General features: G+C 38.3%; 1 protein-coding gene across 3 annotated transcripts in view; it reads left to right on the top strand.

Moving 5' to 3' along the window:
- Positions 1-14,108, top strand: part of CADM2 (cell adhesion molecule 2) — a 610,491-nt gene that overhangs the window by 526,651 nt on the left and 69,732 nt on the right. For all 3 annotated transcript variants that reach the window (XM_064643962.1, XM_064643960.1, XM_064643961.1), the window contains one exon: positions 13,642-13,820. In XM_064643962.1, the coding sequence (XP_064500032.1) occupies positions 13,642-13,820 (179 nt within the window). The remainder of the gene's footprint in view (positions 1-13,641; positions 13,821-14,108) is intronic.

The raw sequence follows: 14,108 nt of genomic DNA, 5'->3' as shown, positions 1-14,108 counted from the left end.
GCCTGAGGACTATGTTAGAAAAATAAAAAAAAAAAAAGTTCAGAACCACAGGGTCAATACACATCACCAAGCAGAAACACTTGAGAAGGAGAAGTTGGTGAGGCTAAACAGAAGAGAAATCAAAGTAATAAAAAAAAAAAGGAGAAGCTATAATTTGAAAAGCTGAAGTTTTTTCCCAAAGGAAAGAGAAGATTCTTAGATTTTGGCAGATTAAATATAAAAAAGCAGTAAGCCAAACCACCAAAAAGGGGGGGGGGGGGGGGGGGGTGTTTAAGCAGCAACTAACAAAGAAACTTAAAAGTACTTAATTTTTTCCAAAATATATTGGGAAGTTTGCCAGACATTTTTAAGGTCAAACAAGGATCAAGTTTTAAGGGAAAGCCAGAAGAATTTGCTACATTCATATTTACTGTGGTAGAGGAAATGGGGTATGTTACCAACTGATTCCCTTTTTTCTGAGGTTCTCACCAGCAAGATTTACTTAAATGGACTGTGGAGGTGGCTGTGGAGAAGTAAGAAATCAGCAGGACCAAAAGGTTTCACCCAGGCAGTCAAAGGGAATTCAAGGATCAGATTGATGAATTATGAACAGTGACAGGAAACTTAATGCCAACCACCTTGCCAGCTCGGGTCAACGAGGCTTCAGGAGAGATCCCAGAATGTGCATTTCTGTAGAACTGACATCTGAGCTTCACAAATACTAAAAAATATAAAAAGGACATCTGAATTATACCAAAGTCTTTGGGGAGAAATCCCTTTGGCAGAGGGAAAAGCCTATTTTATAAACATTGGAGTTCCTTGAAGGGCACAGAAAATATGCCTTGTGGTGGCTTATCTGGTATAGAAGGGAAACATTAAAGATGTTTCCAAAACTGTAAATGGCACAGAGATAGTTGTTAAGGATTGCTGGCTTATTTTCTCTTCAAGTACAAATGTTATGGGTAAGTTAAACCAGTATGAATCAGGTGTTTGCAAAGTAAGGACATAATTTTTCATAAACTGACTGGTAAACTTCGGGAATTTGTTGTCAATGGACATGGCAGATGGTAAAAACTCTCAATAATTCAAGGAAAAACTGTGTAAGTTCATGAGAAGGCAAGTCCTTAAGGTTTGCAGAATATTTTTAAACTGTGCTTGGTATCAGAAGTGCCTGAGATCTGTGCTTGGGCTCTTCCCTGGGCATTTGCTTATCCCTGGTGTTGGAGATGAGGCACTGGGGGAGCTGAGCTTTTTGTCTGATTCAGTGCAGCTGTTCCTGTGCTGCTAAGCCTTGAACATAGGCTGTTGTGGCTTGCTAGACTGGATGCTAATGGAGCTGGATCCCATAGAGAGCTCGAAGATATCTCCTTTACAGTGCTAAAATTATTACCATGAAGGTACTAATGAATAATTTTCTGTGTGAGAGAAGTTTGCGCGAACCAAAGCACTCCCCTCTGTCTGGAGATAATGACACGTTTGGGAAAAGAAAAGCAAACTCCTGTAAGTAAATAATGTTTGTCTCTTTCCCCCTTTATTGTATTACTGTTTCATAAGTTATTTTTAGATGCAAAAGGAATTGACACAAACCATGGTGTAGGACTTAGCTCTGCAACACAAATAATCGTGAGTTCCCAGTGTATTGTTATTAAGATAGCATTATATTATCTGGAAAGCATAAAGCATTTTATTATTCATCGTGGTTTAATACAGTGCACTTCAACATCAGCTTTTCTTGACACTGGTGGAAAAAAAATTACCTGAGGTACAAAAGTTTATGGTATATTTTCATTCCTTTGGTGCTCCTACAAGCCGTTATAAATAGCAACAAACACTTGGTTACTTCCTGAGAAGAACCCACTATTCAACTGAAGACCTCAGAAATGTTGTTGTTATTGCTAGTTATTAATAGTACCTTCTTTTGTGAAAGAGGATATTTTGCTACGTCTCCCAAACTTCATGATGTTCTTACGTGCATTTGAAAGTCAAGAAGTGCATACCTTGCTTAATGAGGGTTGGTACTAAAGACTTTGTATAGTCCTTGCTTGTCATTCAAGTTGCAGCACTGGTACTTTTATCAGCTCTCCGTGTGTTGTCACTGCACCTCAAGTGCAGGAAGGAATTTTAGTTTAATGAGGCTTCTCCTTGGCTGTGTCTTACATCAGCAGCAAATGATTTCAAACAAGTAGTATTTGGACAAGCAAGTAACTGTGAATGAGATTTTCAACTGTTTACTTAATGGAAGAAGCGGAAATGAATCAGCCACTCTTCATTTTCCTCTTTGATTCTCATGCCAGCAAGCGTTTGACCTGAACTCAAAAAATGCAGCTGGTGTTTCTTAGATGGGAATTCTCAGCTTATTAGACCAAAGTTTCTTAGAAATGTTGGGACACAGCTCTTAGCAAAAACGGTGCAAGCTAGGCTTGTGAATATCCATCCATGTGTCAGCCTGAAATATCTAAGCAGTCTAAAATCCTGGCTTGTCAAAGGGGAAAAGAAACCTCCTAATAATATTTCCTCATCAATACCTTGATATACACTTCAGGCCTCAACTGGCAGTGGGGATATGACCAGCAGACAAAATACTGATTAAGGAGAAAGAGGAAAAGGAGCTGAAAATGTGGTGTGAGAGTAGTTACCTTCTGCTTCCTCGTTTTTGTAGTCCCCACCATTATCTCGATGTGGCACTTTAGCATAGCCTATATTAGACAACCTAGTTTAAGGAAATGTACCTTTCTTAATCCTGTAATATGAAAATGTAAAGCATTTAAAATAAGTGGTCCTGAAGCTCTTTCTGCTGTTTTTTTTTTTCCTGTTATTTCTGAGAAATCAGTATTCTCTTGCTCCTCTGGCTGGGGATGCAGTATGCTTGTAAGCTGGTACGAGGAGACATGATGTTATAAACAGATCTGCAGGCCTGCCAGTTGAGATGTTATTTTCCTCTGCATAGTAACTACGGTGTGCACATCCTATCATTATGCTTTGCTGCTGCTTTCCTATCCCCAGCAGTACTTCCTTCATTAACATTAAGAACTTAGTTCCTGGTTAATCCCAGTAATTTTCAGCAGCCTTTCTGATGCATCCACTTGAGCACCATATTATCTTAATACTGCTGACATTTGCATGTCTTTGAAATACATTTTTTTCAGATATTGTCCATTTAATCCATGGCAGTTTCTATCGTCCTTTGTTCTTATAGTCATGCTTTACTTACAGCTGATGAAAAAGAATAATCTACTAATTTCTCAATAGCTCTTAAAGGTTAAGAAGGAATCAACAAGGTGTAAACAGCAGCATAAGAAGCCCGAAGATTTAGCTGTTTGAACACTGACTACATAATTAGAAACCTATAGAACTGGAATTATAGTGAAACCAGGCCATTAAGATTTCAATGTTTAATCAACAATTTTTCATGTGAATAAAATTCGTACATGCCATTTATCATTCCAGCTGTACTCTGACAGGAAAGAAAAAAGCCCTTAGGAATAGCAATAAAATATTTAAGCAAGGTGTGACAATTATTCTTTATATCCACTTATCTGTATATAGTTTCTCCTCTCTCCCCTCCCACTTCCCCACTCTTATCTGAGAGTGTAGGTCTTAGCTTATGAGGCTGAAAGGCAAGGGATTTGTCTTTGTAATTTGCACATCAATATATGGCACCAATCCCAGGCAGAACAGGGGAAGGGCGTATATTACCCACGTGCTCCAGTGCTGATCCAAAGTTCTTTCAGCTCCAGAATTTTAAAGGAGCTTTCAGGGCACCAGTGTTTCTCTGCAAGTAGACCTCACATCTTTCCCTGCTTCAAGCTCAGGCTCTGCTGACTTCCCATTCTCCGGAAGAATTCCGTTCTTCTTCACGGAGTCTCCCTTTCCCCCTCTGCCTGCTGCAGCAGGGGAGATGCACCTTGTGGAGAAGGTCTCTAGCCCTTTGCTTTCTTGCACAATCTCCTAAAAACAAGGCTGTCACTTGCCCTTCATTATTGATATGTCATTAAGGATATCTTATCCACTGCCTGTGGAGCTGCTGAACAACTGCACAGCAGATAATAATTGTGCATCCACCCAACCAGGTGCAACGCTGTGCAATCTCGCCGTGTCAGGCCTTCAGTACAAGAGTTCCGATACAAAACCAGAGGCATTGCTACTTTACAGACATTGGAAAACACCTTATCTAATCTGTGGTCAAGTCCAGGCCAAAACAGTGATATTTCTTGTAAAGTATTACCTACTGCTTTGTCCTTGAGCTCTTGTCATTTAGCTGACAGTGGCAGTCACTTCTGCAAGGTCTCCGTTCCCCACAAAGTAAGGCAGGATTTATGACTTAAGACTGTTTAATGTGGTTTGGTTTTTTTGGTTTTATTTTCTTGTTTGTTTGTGATTAGTGTTTTGTTGTTTTTGTTTGGTTTGGGTTTTCTTGTTTAGTTCTGCTTTTCTTCTTCTTCTTTTCTTTTCTTTTTCTTTTCTTTTCTTTTCTTTTCTTTTCTTTTCTTTTCTTTTCTTTTCTTTTCTTTTCTTTTCTTTTCTTTTCTTTTCTTTTCTTTTCTTTTCTTTTCTTTTCTTTTCTTTTCTTTTCTTTTCTTTTCTTTTCTTTTCTTTTCTTTTCTTTTCTTTTCTTTTCTTTTCTTTTCTTTTCTTTTCTTTTCTTTTCTTCTCTTTTCTCTTTTCTCTCTTTTCTCTTTTCTCTTTTCTCTTTTCTCTTTTCTCTTTTCTCTTTTCTCTTCTCTTCTCTTCTCTTCTCTTCTCTTCTCTTCTCTTCTCTTCTCTTCTCTTCTCTTCTCTTCTCTTCTCTTCTCTTCTCTTCTCTTCTCTTCTCTTCTCTTCTCTTCTCTTCTCTCTCTTCTCTTTTTCTTTTTCTTTTTCTTTTTCTTTTCTTTCTTTTCTTCTGCTGTACTGGCCTACACCTCTCCTTCTGCCTTTTTAGCCTCGGGAATCTTTTTGAAAGTGATGTTACACTTCTGTGGAGGACTTTTCTCTTTTCCCCCAGTCAGAATTTAAAAGAAATATAAATTATTTATAAACTGGCAACATAAAATTAACAGTATAGCCATAAGTATCATTGTTTTCTAAAGACAGACGATTTTAAAGCACTTTTTATGAAACCTGTTTGTAAGCTGTAGATGTTATAATGTTGCCTCTGAACTTGAGATGTTTTGAGCTTTGGACTTTAAAATACATATAAAAAAGTGTGGTTATTAGCTGGTTACTAAAAATATTCTAAAATATTAGGCATTTTGATTTGAACTACTAAAAAGGCATTAAAATATCCAGATCTTTTTCAGATTTATTCTGAAACAAAATGAAGTAATTGCCTATTCCCTGACCTAATGGTGTATTTAAAAGAGGTTTACCTTTCTTCTTTCTGGTATGCATCAGTGTGCCTGTATTCTTCATTTCCATTTTCTCCCAAGTGATGGACTGGCCTTGAAAATTTGGAAATATGGCAGCTTCTTCCTCTCTCCTCTGTTTTGTGTTTCTAGATTCATGATGAGGGAAGGCAAAAATAAAGTAGTTCAGCAAATTTTGCCTTTTATGAGTATAATTGCTTGCCTGGTGCAGAAATGTCTTGAGAAATAATAAAAGAGTGGAAATGTCCAATCTATTGTTTGGGAAGTTGGTCAGATTCAGAGAATGCAAAAAATCAGAGCGGGGGCAAAATGAGACACCAGAAGTTCGAAAGTAGGTGGAGTATATGACAAATGTGGGAGAGATTTGCATAAAATAGAATAGAAGAGGGAGAGGTTATAGGATGGGAACTATACAGACCGTCAGCTGAAGGCCCTTCCTGTTCTCTGCTATGAAAGCCGGTTAAAATTAGCACATCTGCAGAGCTCCCACTTGCTTCTGAGGAAGCAGCAGACACAGATGCCCAAGAAAAAGGTTGGAGAAAATCAACAGCCCCTTAGAAAGCATGAAATGTTTTTAATCTTAATTTGTGTCAAGAAAGTGGAGGGTATAAGCACAAGATTCTTTTTTTCCCACTGTGAACATTTGTGTGCAGGCGAGAGGGAATTGCACAACCAAACTAACCCTGGCAAGACCCTGGTTCTCCAACACACACACAGTGACTCTTGATAATGAGCCATAATTCCCTGAACCATTTTTTCCCTTCTAATGGGGATCATGGAAGGCCAGTGGATCACCCACAGCAGTGAGCACACTGCTTTGGTGTCTGCTTCTTCCTCCTGCATTAAACTTGCCTGAGGGAGGACGGTACTTTGTGAACAAGTAGGGGACTCCCCCACGTGTGCTTTCACGTGGCAATGGATTTGGAGTTTATTTAAATGAAATTCTGGGCACATCCCTATGGCATCTCACTCACAAACTTTGGTTGGATTTCTTTTTTTTTTTTTTAGGCAATCTTTTTGTCCATTTTTAGCCTCCCTGCTGCTTCCAATGGTAGAATACAAGGGATATTTCTGATACAATTCACTGATAAGTTGTCTTCTGATTTCACATAAGTTCTCTTGTTGATCTGTCTCATGACTATGAGAAAGCCATTCTCCAAAATGTTATTCACAGCAGGGTTTTTGCACTTCTTTGAGAGGATAGTGAATAATACAGGAATTAGGTAAGAAACTTCATATATACATACATATATATATATATATATGGATTATGCACTTTTCAGAATATTAGTCTGATATTGCCTTGCCTTCTTGAAAATGACTAACAAAGGAAACATTTTGAGGATGAGAGGGGAAAGGTACATGATATGTGCAAAAGGAAAAGCTACAGATAAGTGGTTTCGAAGTTCCGATTATAATTGATGTAATAGTCAGATTCCTACAGACAAAGGTTTTTGACCTGGAAGGAACCTTAAAAGAGGTTGCAAGGAAAGAGTGGAGTGTAGATGGGATATACTTGTATCTTTGGGTGAAAGGATAAATATCTTTGCCTTGAAAAGACTCTTCGTGATTTGCTTGCCTTGAAAAGACTCTTCGTGATTTGCTTTAATCAGTTGATGTCACAGGACTCTCATCTGCAAATTTAGTCTATCACATCAACATGCTTAGTACCTGTAATCCAGTGAAAGTGGATTTATCTAAGGCAAGCTACAAGCAGGGAGGTCTGTCACCCAAGTACAGTTGTGATGAACAAAACAAAGGCTTTATCTGTATCTAGGACAAAAGGCAAGGAATGAAGGGTGTTTGGTTGGTTTTTTGTTTGGTTGGTTTGGTTTGGATTGTCTGCTTTCCTTTTGTGCTCTATTTTTTTTCTTCTAATTTTTGGGGTTCTCTTTTTTTTCTGGTAAATGATGAATACTAACACCATTTGAGAATCTTATTATCTCTATATATTTATTATTTAAGCAACTTTTTTAAAGGCATAATACACTGCAACAGTCTTCAGCATTTCTTGTTTTTCCTGCTGTCTTTATAGCTTAAATTCTTGTCAAATTTTTATGATGTAAGAAGTGGAAATCCAGTTTGTTGCCACCTCATTTTTAATCTATTTTGGTAATTTAATTCTTAACCATTTAAAAAATGTTAGTATAGGATATAATAAATGTTCCTAGGCTACGTTATGTCGGTTGAGATGCTTAAAAAGAAAAATAGAGACAAATATAATAGACAATTCAGATGTTCAAAGTTTCCTTCTTAAAAAAAAAAAAAGAGAGAACTTCATTAAAGGTACTTAGGATATTCTTTACTAATTCTTCTGGGGAAAAAAACACTGTATGAAGGTTACTCAGGCTTTGCAGAGCTACAAAATCACAGACAGTTCTAATCTCATAAAATAAAACCCATCTACCCAAGCCTTTTATGAAAGACCAGTGACTGTGGGTATTGATGTTTTTGATAAATGAAATGCTCCCAAAACAGCTCATCCCAAAATGACTCATCAGACTGAGGCTTTATATAAACAAGAGGTTCCCTCAGGGTTTAGGCTTTGAACTGGATGATTAACTGACAAAGCTAAAAACCCAGTTTCTTGATACAGAGAAACTATGTTTCCAATTAATAAAGCAATCGTTCCCTTAGATGACTTGTAACTTTGCGGCAGGATTTCGACAAGAAACACTGATAAATGTTGTGATACCTTTTCCATTACTCATTTGAACATATCCACTAGATTATGGTTTTATAGATTTCAGAGAATACAAGTGTAACCCTGCTTAGAGAAGTAAAAGGTATTGTTTGAGAGGGCTGTACTCAAATAATGAGTGTAGTTGTCTTTTTAGTGTTCCTCAAATTCTCCTTCCATCCTTCTTATTTTTACCCACACCAGCTACAAAATTTTGACAGGATGCTTAGATACCCAGTTGGATGATAATATCCTCAGTGAGACTGAACATGTGAAAAGGTGGCATTTTTTTTGTTGTTGTTGGTCTGGTTTTTTGCTATTTTTTGTTTTTGGGTTTTTTTTTTTGAGTGTGATCTTATGGAAACAGAAAGGTTATCCTGTGCTATTACTAAGGGCCAGTAACTTATCCAAGTGTTGTTTAGTAAGGTCTCCATGAAGAACACTTTGTACATGACCTTTCTGTACACAAAAATCAGAAAAGGGCAAAAAAAATGAATAGAGCCAAGAACTTCCAAGTGCAACTGAATTGCATTGCACAAATTCACTTTGTTGAGAAGGAAGAGCTAATACAATAGATATATGTATCATTTTTAAATGAAGGGTAAGTTAACTATAATAGTTGGCTATAAAAATATCGCTAGAAAGGAGGATTTATAAGAAAGTACTGAAACATCACAGTCCTTTGGTTAAGAATAGAGGAGGGGATGGAAAATAAATATTTTTTTAAAAATATTACTGTGTAATTTTAAAGGCCACAGCTATAAAAAGAAAATATTAGTGTGGACTTAAACATAACTGTTGACTTTCATGTTATGGAAACACTTGTTGAAAAGGTGTCAGTGCCCAAGTGTTCTTTTCTAATCAAATCTGACTTTTGTTTTGAAAACATTTTTTTTTCCAACACATTTCAGTTTGCCCTTAGTTTTCTCTCTGACTTATTTTGGAAAAAAAAAGTTTTCTTAACCTCAAGATTAGAAAACAGTTTTGCTCTATTTACGAATTCTTTGTTCAATTACTTGCAAGAAAACTCCTGTTCCACAGTATAAAACGTGAGTCATTGTGCAACTTCACACCAGTGTTTTGATACCTTCATTGCAGTCCCATTTCAGTTTGACTGGGAAAGAATACCAAAATTTGTTGCTTTTTATGTCAGGTTTTGAGGCTAACAGGAAGACATGCAACAAAATCATTTATTTATCCTAAAAAACAGTTCCCTTTTATAAGTCAGTCACTGAATGCTTCTGGGCTTTTCTGTTAGGATTAAACATGACTTATAATGAAATCTAAGCCCATTTAACAGTTCATCAGGGGAAGTATAGGGTTCAGATTTCTTGGGGGCAGGCAGAGACATTACTGTTCATAATGCTTGTGATTGGTGTCTCTGGTTTCTTTCTGTTTAACACAGTCCTGATAATGCCACCGTGAGCAGCTGAGTGCAAAGTCAAATCAGTAAAAGCCATACGTACCAGTCAAGGAAATATCAGGGGCTGCCACAGTTGAGCTGTGTCTGTGGAAGTATTTCATCAGTACAGCATGCTTAATTTGTTTGGTTTTTGTTTTAAAAGGTGTCACACCGGGAGCAAATTAGTATGGGTAAGCCAGAAGCAGAGCTGTGTTTTGGGGAAGCAGACAGCACCCTGGTGCTTCAGCTCTGCTGCCTCCTTCAGCCCAGTGCAGGGTCTCAGTGGTAGCACAGCTCATTTCCACTTAGCCGCGTCCACATGGGAGGGATTAAACCACAGATATAGAGAAGCAGCTCTTCTCCAGTGCAGCAGAAAAGGGAGGACAGACTAGTTCTTTGGGTTAGTGTATTGTAACTAACAGGCTGCTTGTTCCTGTTAGGACAGAGCGGGTCAGGGAGCTTGTTTGTGCCAGGAGACGTGTGAAGGGAGCAGCGTGCAATTGCATTGGTGGCTGAAGTGTTTATTCTGATTTTATAGGGGTTGAGCTCCAAGGAAGATGTTTTCAGGATTGTCTGAAGAAAAATAGGTATTAAATGGCTAGGTGTGGTTCAACTTGAAGTAAGAGCAAACCCAAGGCACGGGGACACCCTATTTGTTCCAGTCCATGCAGGGATAGATAGCATTATAGCAGCCCATTAGTATGAAAAAAAGCACTGAAATTCTGCAGTGTTAGAGATTTGTGCAATGAGGAAAAAAGTCCGATATTAAGGGGTGTACATATTTGTCAGGTGTTTTAGTGTGTCAAACCTAAGTCAAAATGTTGGCTAAGAGAAAAAAACATCTATCTGGGTTTGCACCCAGGATAAACTATGGGGACTTTGAACTTGTCTGTGCCTTGTGTCAGAGAAGGAAAGCTTCCCCATTAGTGCTTCAGCTGCGTTTGTACTTTGGACAATGAAGGTACCAAGGCAATTATCAAAGAACAGCCAATATACTCTAAAGTTAAAATTCTTTTGCCCTTTCTTTTTGAATATTTTTTCCCCTGCTGACAATCTCAGAATATATCAAATTCAAACAGAGAAAGAGGGGGAGAGAGGGGCCTGCTAAGTACAAGGCTGTCATAACTTATAACAAGATTATAATATGCAGAAGTGTTACTTACCATATCCTGCAATATTCATTGCCACTGCTAGGAGATCAGTGTAAGACAGATAAAAGTAAATACATTTTTGCATAGCAGGTAGGTAACTTCCAGAATTCATTGCTACAGGAGGCTGGGTTGATGGACATTATAAGCAGATTCCAAAAAATATTAGTGACATTCATAGGCAACAGGTCTAAATATCAAGTAGGTACAAAAGAGAACAAGAGATGTGCCCTCCAGCATCCCTGACAGAATGATTGTGGGTGCTGGCAGAGTGCAGGAGGAATGGACCACAGAAAAGGGACATACTCATTTGCTTTCCTTAAACAGCCATCCCCTTGTCGCTGACCACAGCAGCACGATGGCCTGGGTGCATGAGCACGTCTCATGTTCTTAGCTCACTCCTGCCTAACTAGTGAATTGTTTAGACCAGAGTGTCTCAAAGCTTCCAAGCAGGACAGGCAAAATTTAATTCTGTGGTTGTGACAGAACTGCTGCTTTAGGCACCATCGTGCCTGAGAGCTGTGCCTGGTGACCAGGATGTGTTGACTATGGGCCTGCTGCCGGCCTGCTGCCCAGGAATTGTTCTGCTGCTGCCACCAATACAGCACAGGATGGCTTAATATTAACTGTTAATTAGCAGCTTCCCCAACATCCACAGTATGCAGATCTGCCTCTCTCTAAGCTGTGATTTTTCTGCCGCACATCATTTTGCAACCACAGCTAAGTGCTCTGTGTAAGACTACAGCTGGGATATTACAATGTGACAGAGCCCCTGAATAATTTATATCTAAGTCTCCATTTCATTCTTATTTGTTATCCTATGGGTTTTCCCCTAGGATACGCCATCTAGTTTCAATTTAAAACATAAGTTCCATAAATTACCACTGCACAGAAGTTGCTTTAACACGCCATTTGTGCAGGTAATGGTGCACAGTGCAGCAGAAGTGTTTCAGAGTCTCCACTCCTGGGATTGCAGATTCACAGTGAGCTGGTAAAGGGGAAACAATGAGGACAATGAGGAGTTTGCTAGAAAATTGAACAAATCCGCCTTAACACATCAAAGCAAATCACACCCTGATGTTGGGAACTCTGCAGGGCAATGTTTCTGCAGCAGCGTGGACATTGAGAGTCTCTGCTCGCACTAAGCAGAGAGGAGGTGTGTGTGTTGTTTGTCATGTGCATTTAGATACCAGTTCATGGAAGTGCACTTAGGAGGAGTATTATGACATATTTATGGTGAGGTATAAATAAGGCCCATTACACCAACAGTTCTTAATCCTTGCTTTATTCTCTGGGTATATGATTTTCAAAAAAAAGTCATAACTTCAGAGAACAGCCAGTCTTAAGTTCAATGATGTTTTAGCAGGGTGTCAAACAAATATCACTAAAACATGTATAAATCTGTTATGTTTCAAGATAAATGTTTCAGATGTTCACAGGATATTTTGAGTTGGAAGGGACCCACAGTATTTTTATTTTAAAGAGTTAAATAAATTATATAGCAGTAAGTGCATTTCAGAAAAATTCCCTGTTTTCATGTCTTGCCTAATTTAAAAGAAAATCATGTCACTGAAATCATTAGGGCTATTTTTCTGTGCATGAGGCTACATTTTGGCAAAATGTTTCTCCTTAAATATTTAGGTTTAATTCTTATTCTTAACACTTATTAAGTTTAATAGGCTTAAATTAATGAAATGAACTATTTCTTGAGTAAGACTAGTGACCATTTTGGCAACTGCTAATTTTGTAACACTGTATCATATTTTGTTTTATTACTTAGTCATACAACTGCATATTTCGATAGGATAATATAATGTAATGCTCTCCTATCAAATATATGTGCCAATCTAGAACAGCTTTGGACTGAAATCACTTAAATAATGTACCCAAAAGAGATCGATATTTGAGTTACAGTGTACAAAGCTATCAGCTACAAGTAAGGTATCAGTGAACCCCCAGGCTGTTAAATATCTTGCTTGAGTGATCAGTATCTAAGGGCCTGAGATGCTCTGCTTGTGACATAGACAGGATTCAGGAAGCCAACTTTTCATTCCCAGTCACGAGTCTGCATTTTTGGTGATTTGCCTCATATAAATTTGAAAGTATATCTTGTTATGTGTGAGTGAAGACTGCATAGCAGTAATAAACACATCCTGCTGTCTATTAGGCAAATCTGAACTGGGGAGCTTCTTGAGAGTCCTTAGGAAAGAGTTAGGTATCACTTGCCAGTGGGAAGGTGTGAATCTGGGAATATGTGAATCTGCAGGATGGTCAGTTCCCTTCTCTGTGGTGCCCTTAACTTGCCTAGGGGATTATCAATGCCAGTGCATTGCTTTTGGCCTGGTTGATGCAAGTGCACGAGGCACAAGAGGAAAAGTTTCGCAAAAGAAGGAAATCCAGGATTTTAAGTTAAATCTTACATCGCTTGTGATAACGTGTAACAGGCAATTATTTGAGGGAAGGATGCAGAAAGGGCGGGAAAAGGGATGGTCTGTGACACAATGCAGCAACCAAAACAAATTTAGATTGTGTGTAAGATGTGCTGCCTTGATACTGATAAGCCTGGTTCAGGGAAAACCCTCGGCACATGGGAGCGTACTTGTGAATGTGAATGGCCTAAATAATTTGAGAATCCATTTACAAATCACTTACATGTACCTCACCCACCCTGCTTGTGTGATTTCTGGTTCCTGCCACCCACACAGAACCACATTGTTCATCACACAAACAGAAAGCTGCTTTCACTTAGCTTGCCAAGCACCTTGCCAAACTGTGGGCCCTAAAACCTTGCAAGAACTATTTTTTAACCTAGGAAAGATCTTGGCCTGTTCCAGTACTCTTCTACTTCCTTTTTGATTTCTCTTCTTTTCTCTGCTTGTTCTTTCACTTTCTTTACTGGCTGACATCTGGGATGGTGAGGTTGTAATAGTGACAGTTCATTATATCCAGTAATTCAAACTATCGTTGAATACTCTTTGATGGTCGGTTGCTACTCATGAGTCTCTGATGCTACTATTTCTGATGCATATGTTGCATATACATGTTTCATGTATCTAAATAAATGCATTGCTTTGGATCCTCCAACAGGCCAGAACCAGTACTGTGGACAAAGGACGGTGGAGAACTGCCAGATCCAGAGAGAATGGTTGTCAATGGCAGGGTTCTAAGCATCAGTTTCCTAAACAAAACAGACAATGGCACATACCGATGTGAAGCAAAAAATCCTATTGGCCGAAACAGCACAGAATATGTCCTGATAGTACATGGTGAGTGTGTTCTTGTTAGTGCATGTCATGCATATGTAGCATTTCAAGCCAATACAGTCATTACAGAACATTCTGTAATGACATTATGGTCATTACAGAAAGAATAGCAAGAAAAAAGTCGGTAGTATAATTACATTCTATTTATGCTGTCACCTAGTTATGGGATGGATGTTATCTTTCTTTTGTTATCATGCCTCTCTTCATACAGTTTAAACAAAATATAGTCGCTTACGCTGTGAACTTTTTGGTAAGTAAGCACCTGTAAAAATGTTTTGCAGTATGTAGGTA

The sequence above is a fragment of the Pseudopipra pipra genome, chromosome 2 (assembly GCF_036250125.1).
Source record: "Pseudopipra pipra isolate bDixPip1 chromosome 2, bDixPip1.hap1, whole genome shotgun sequence".
Taxonomy (NCBI): Eukaryota; Metazoa; Chordata; class Aves; order Passeriformes; family Pipridae; genus Pseudopipra; species Pseudopipra pipra.
This window is presented reverse-complemented; position numbering and strand designations above follow the sequence as displayed.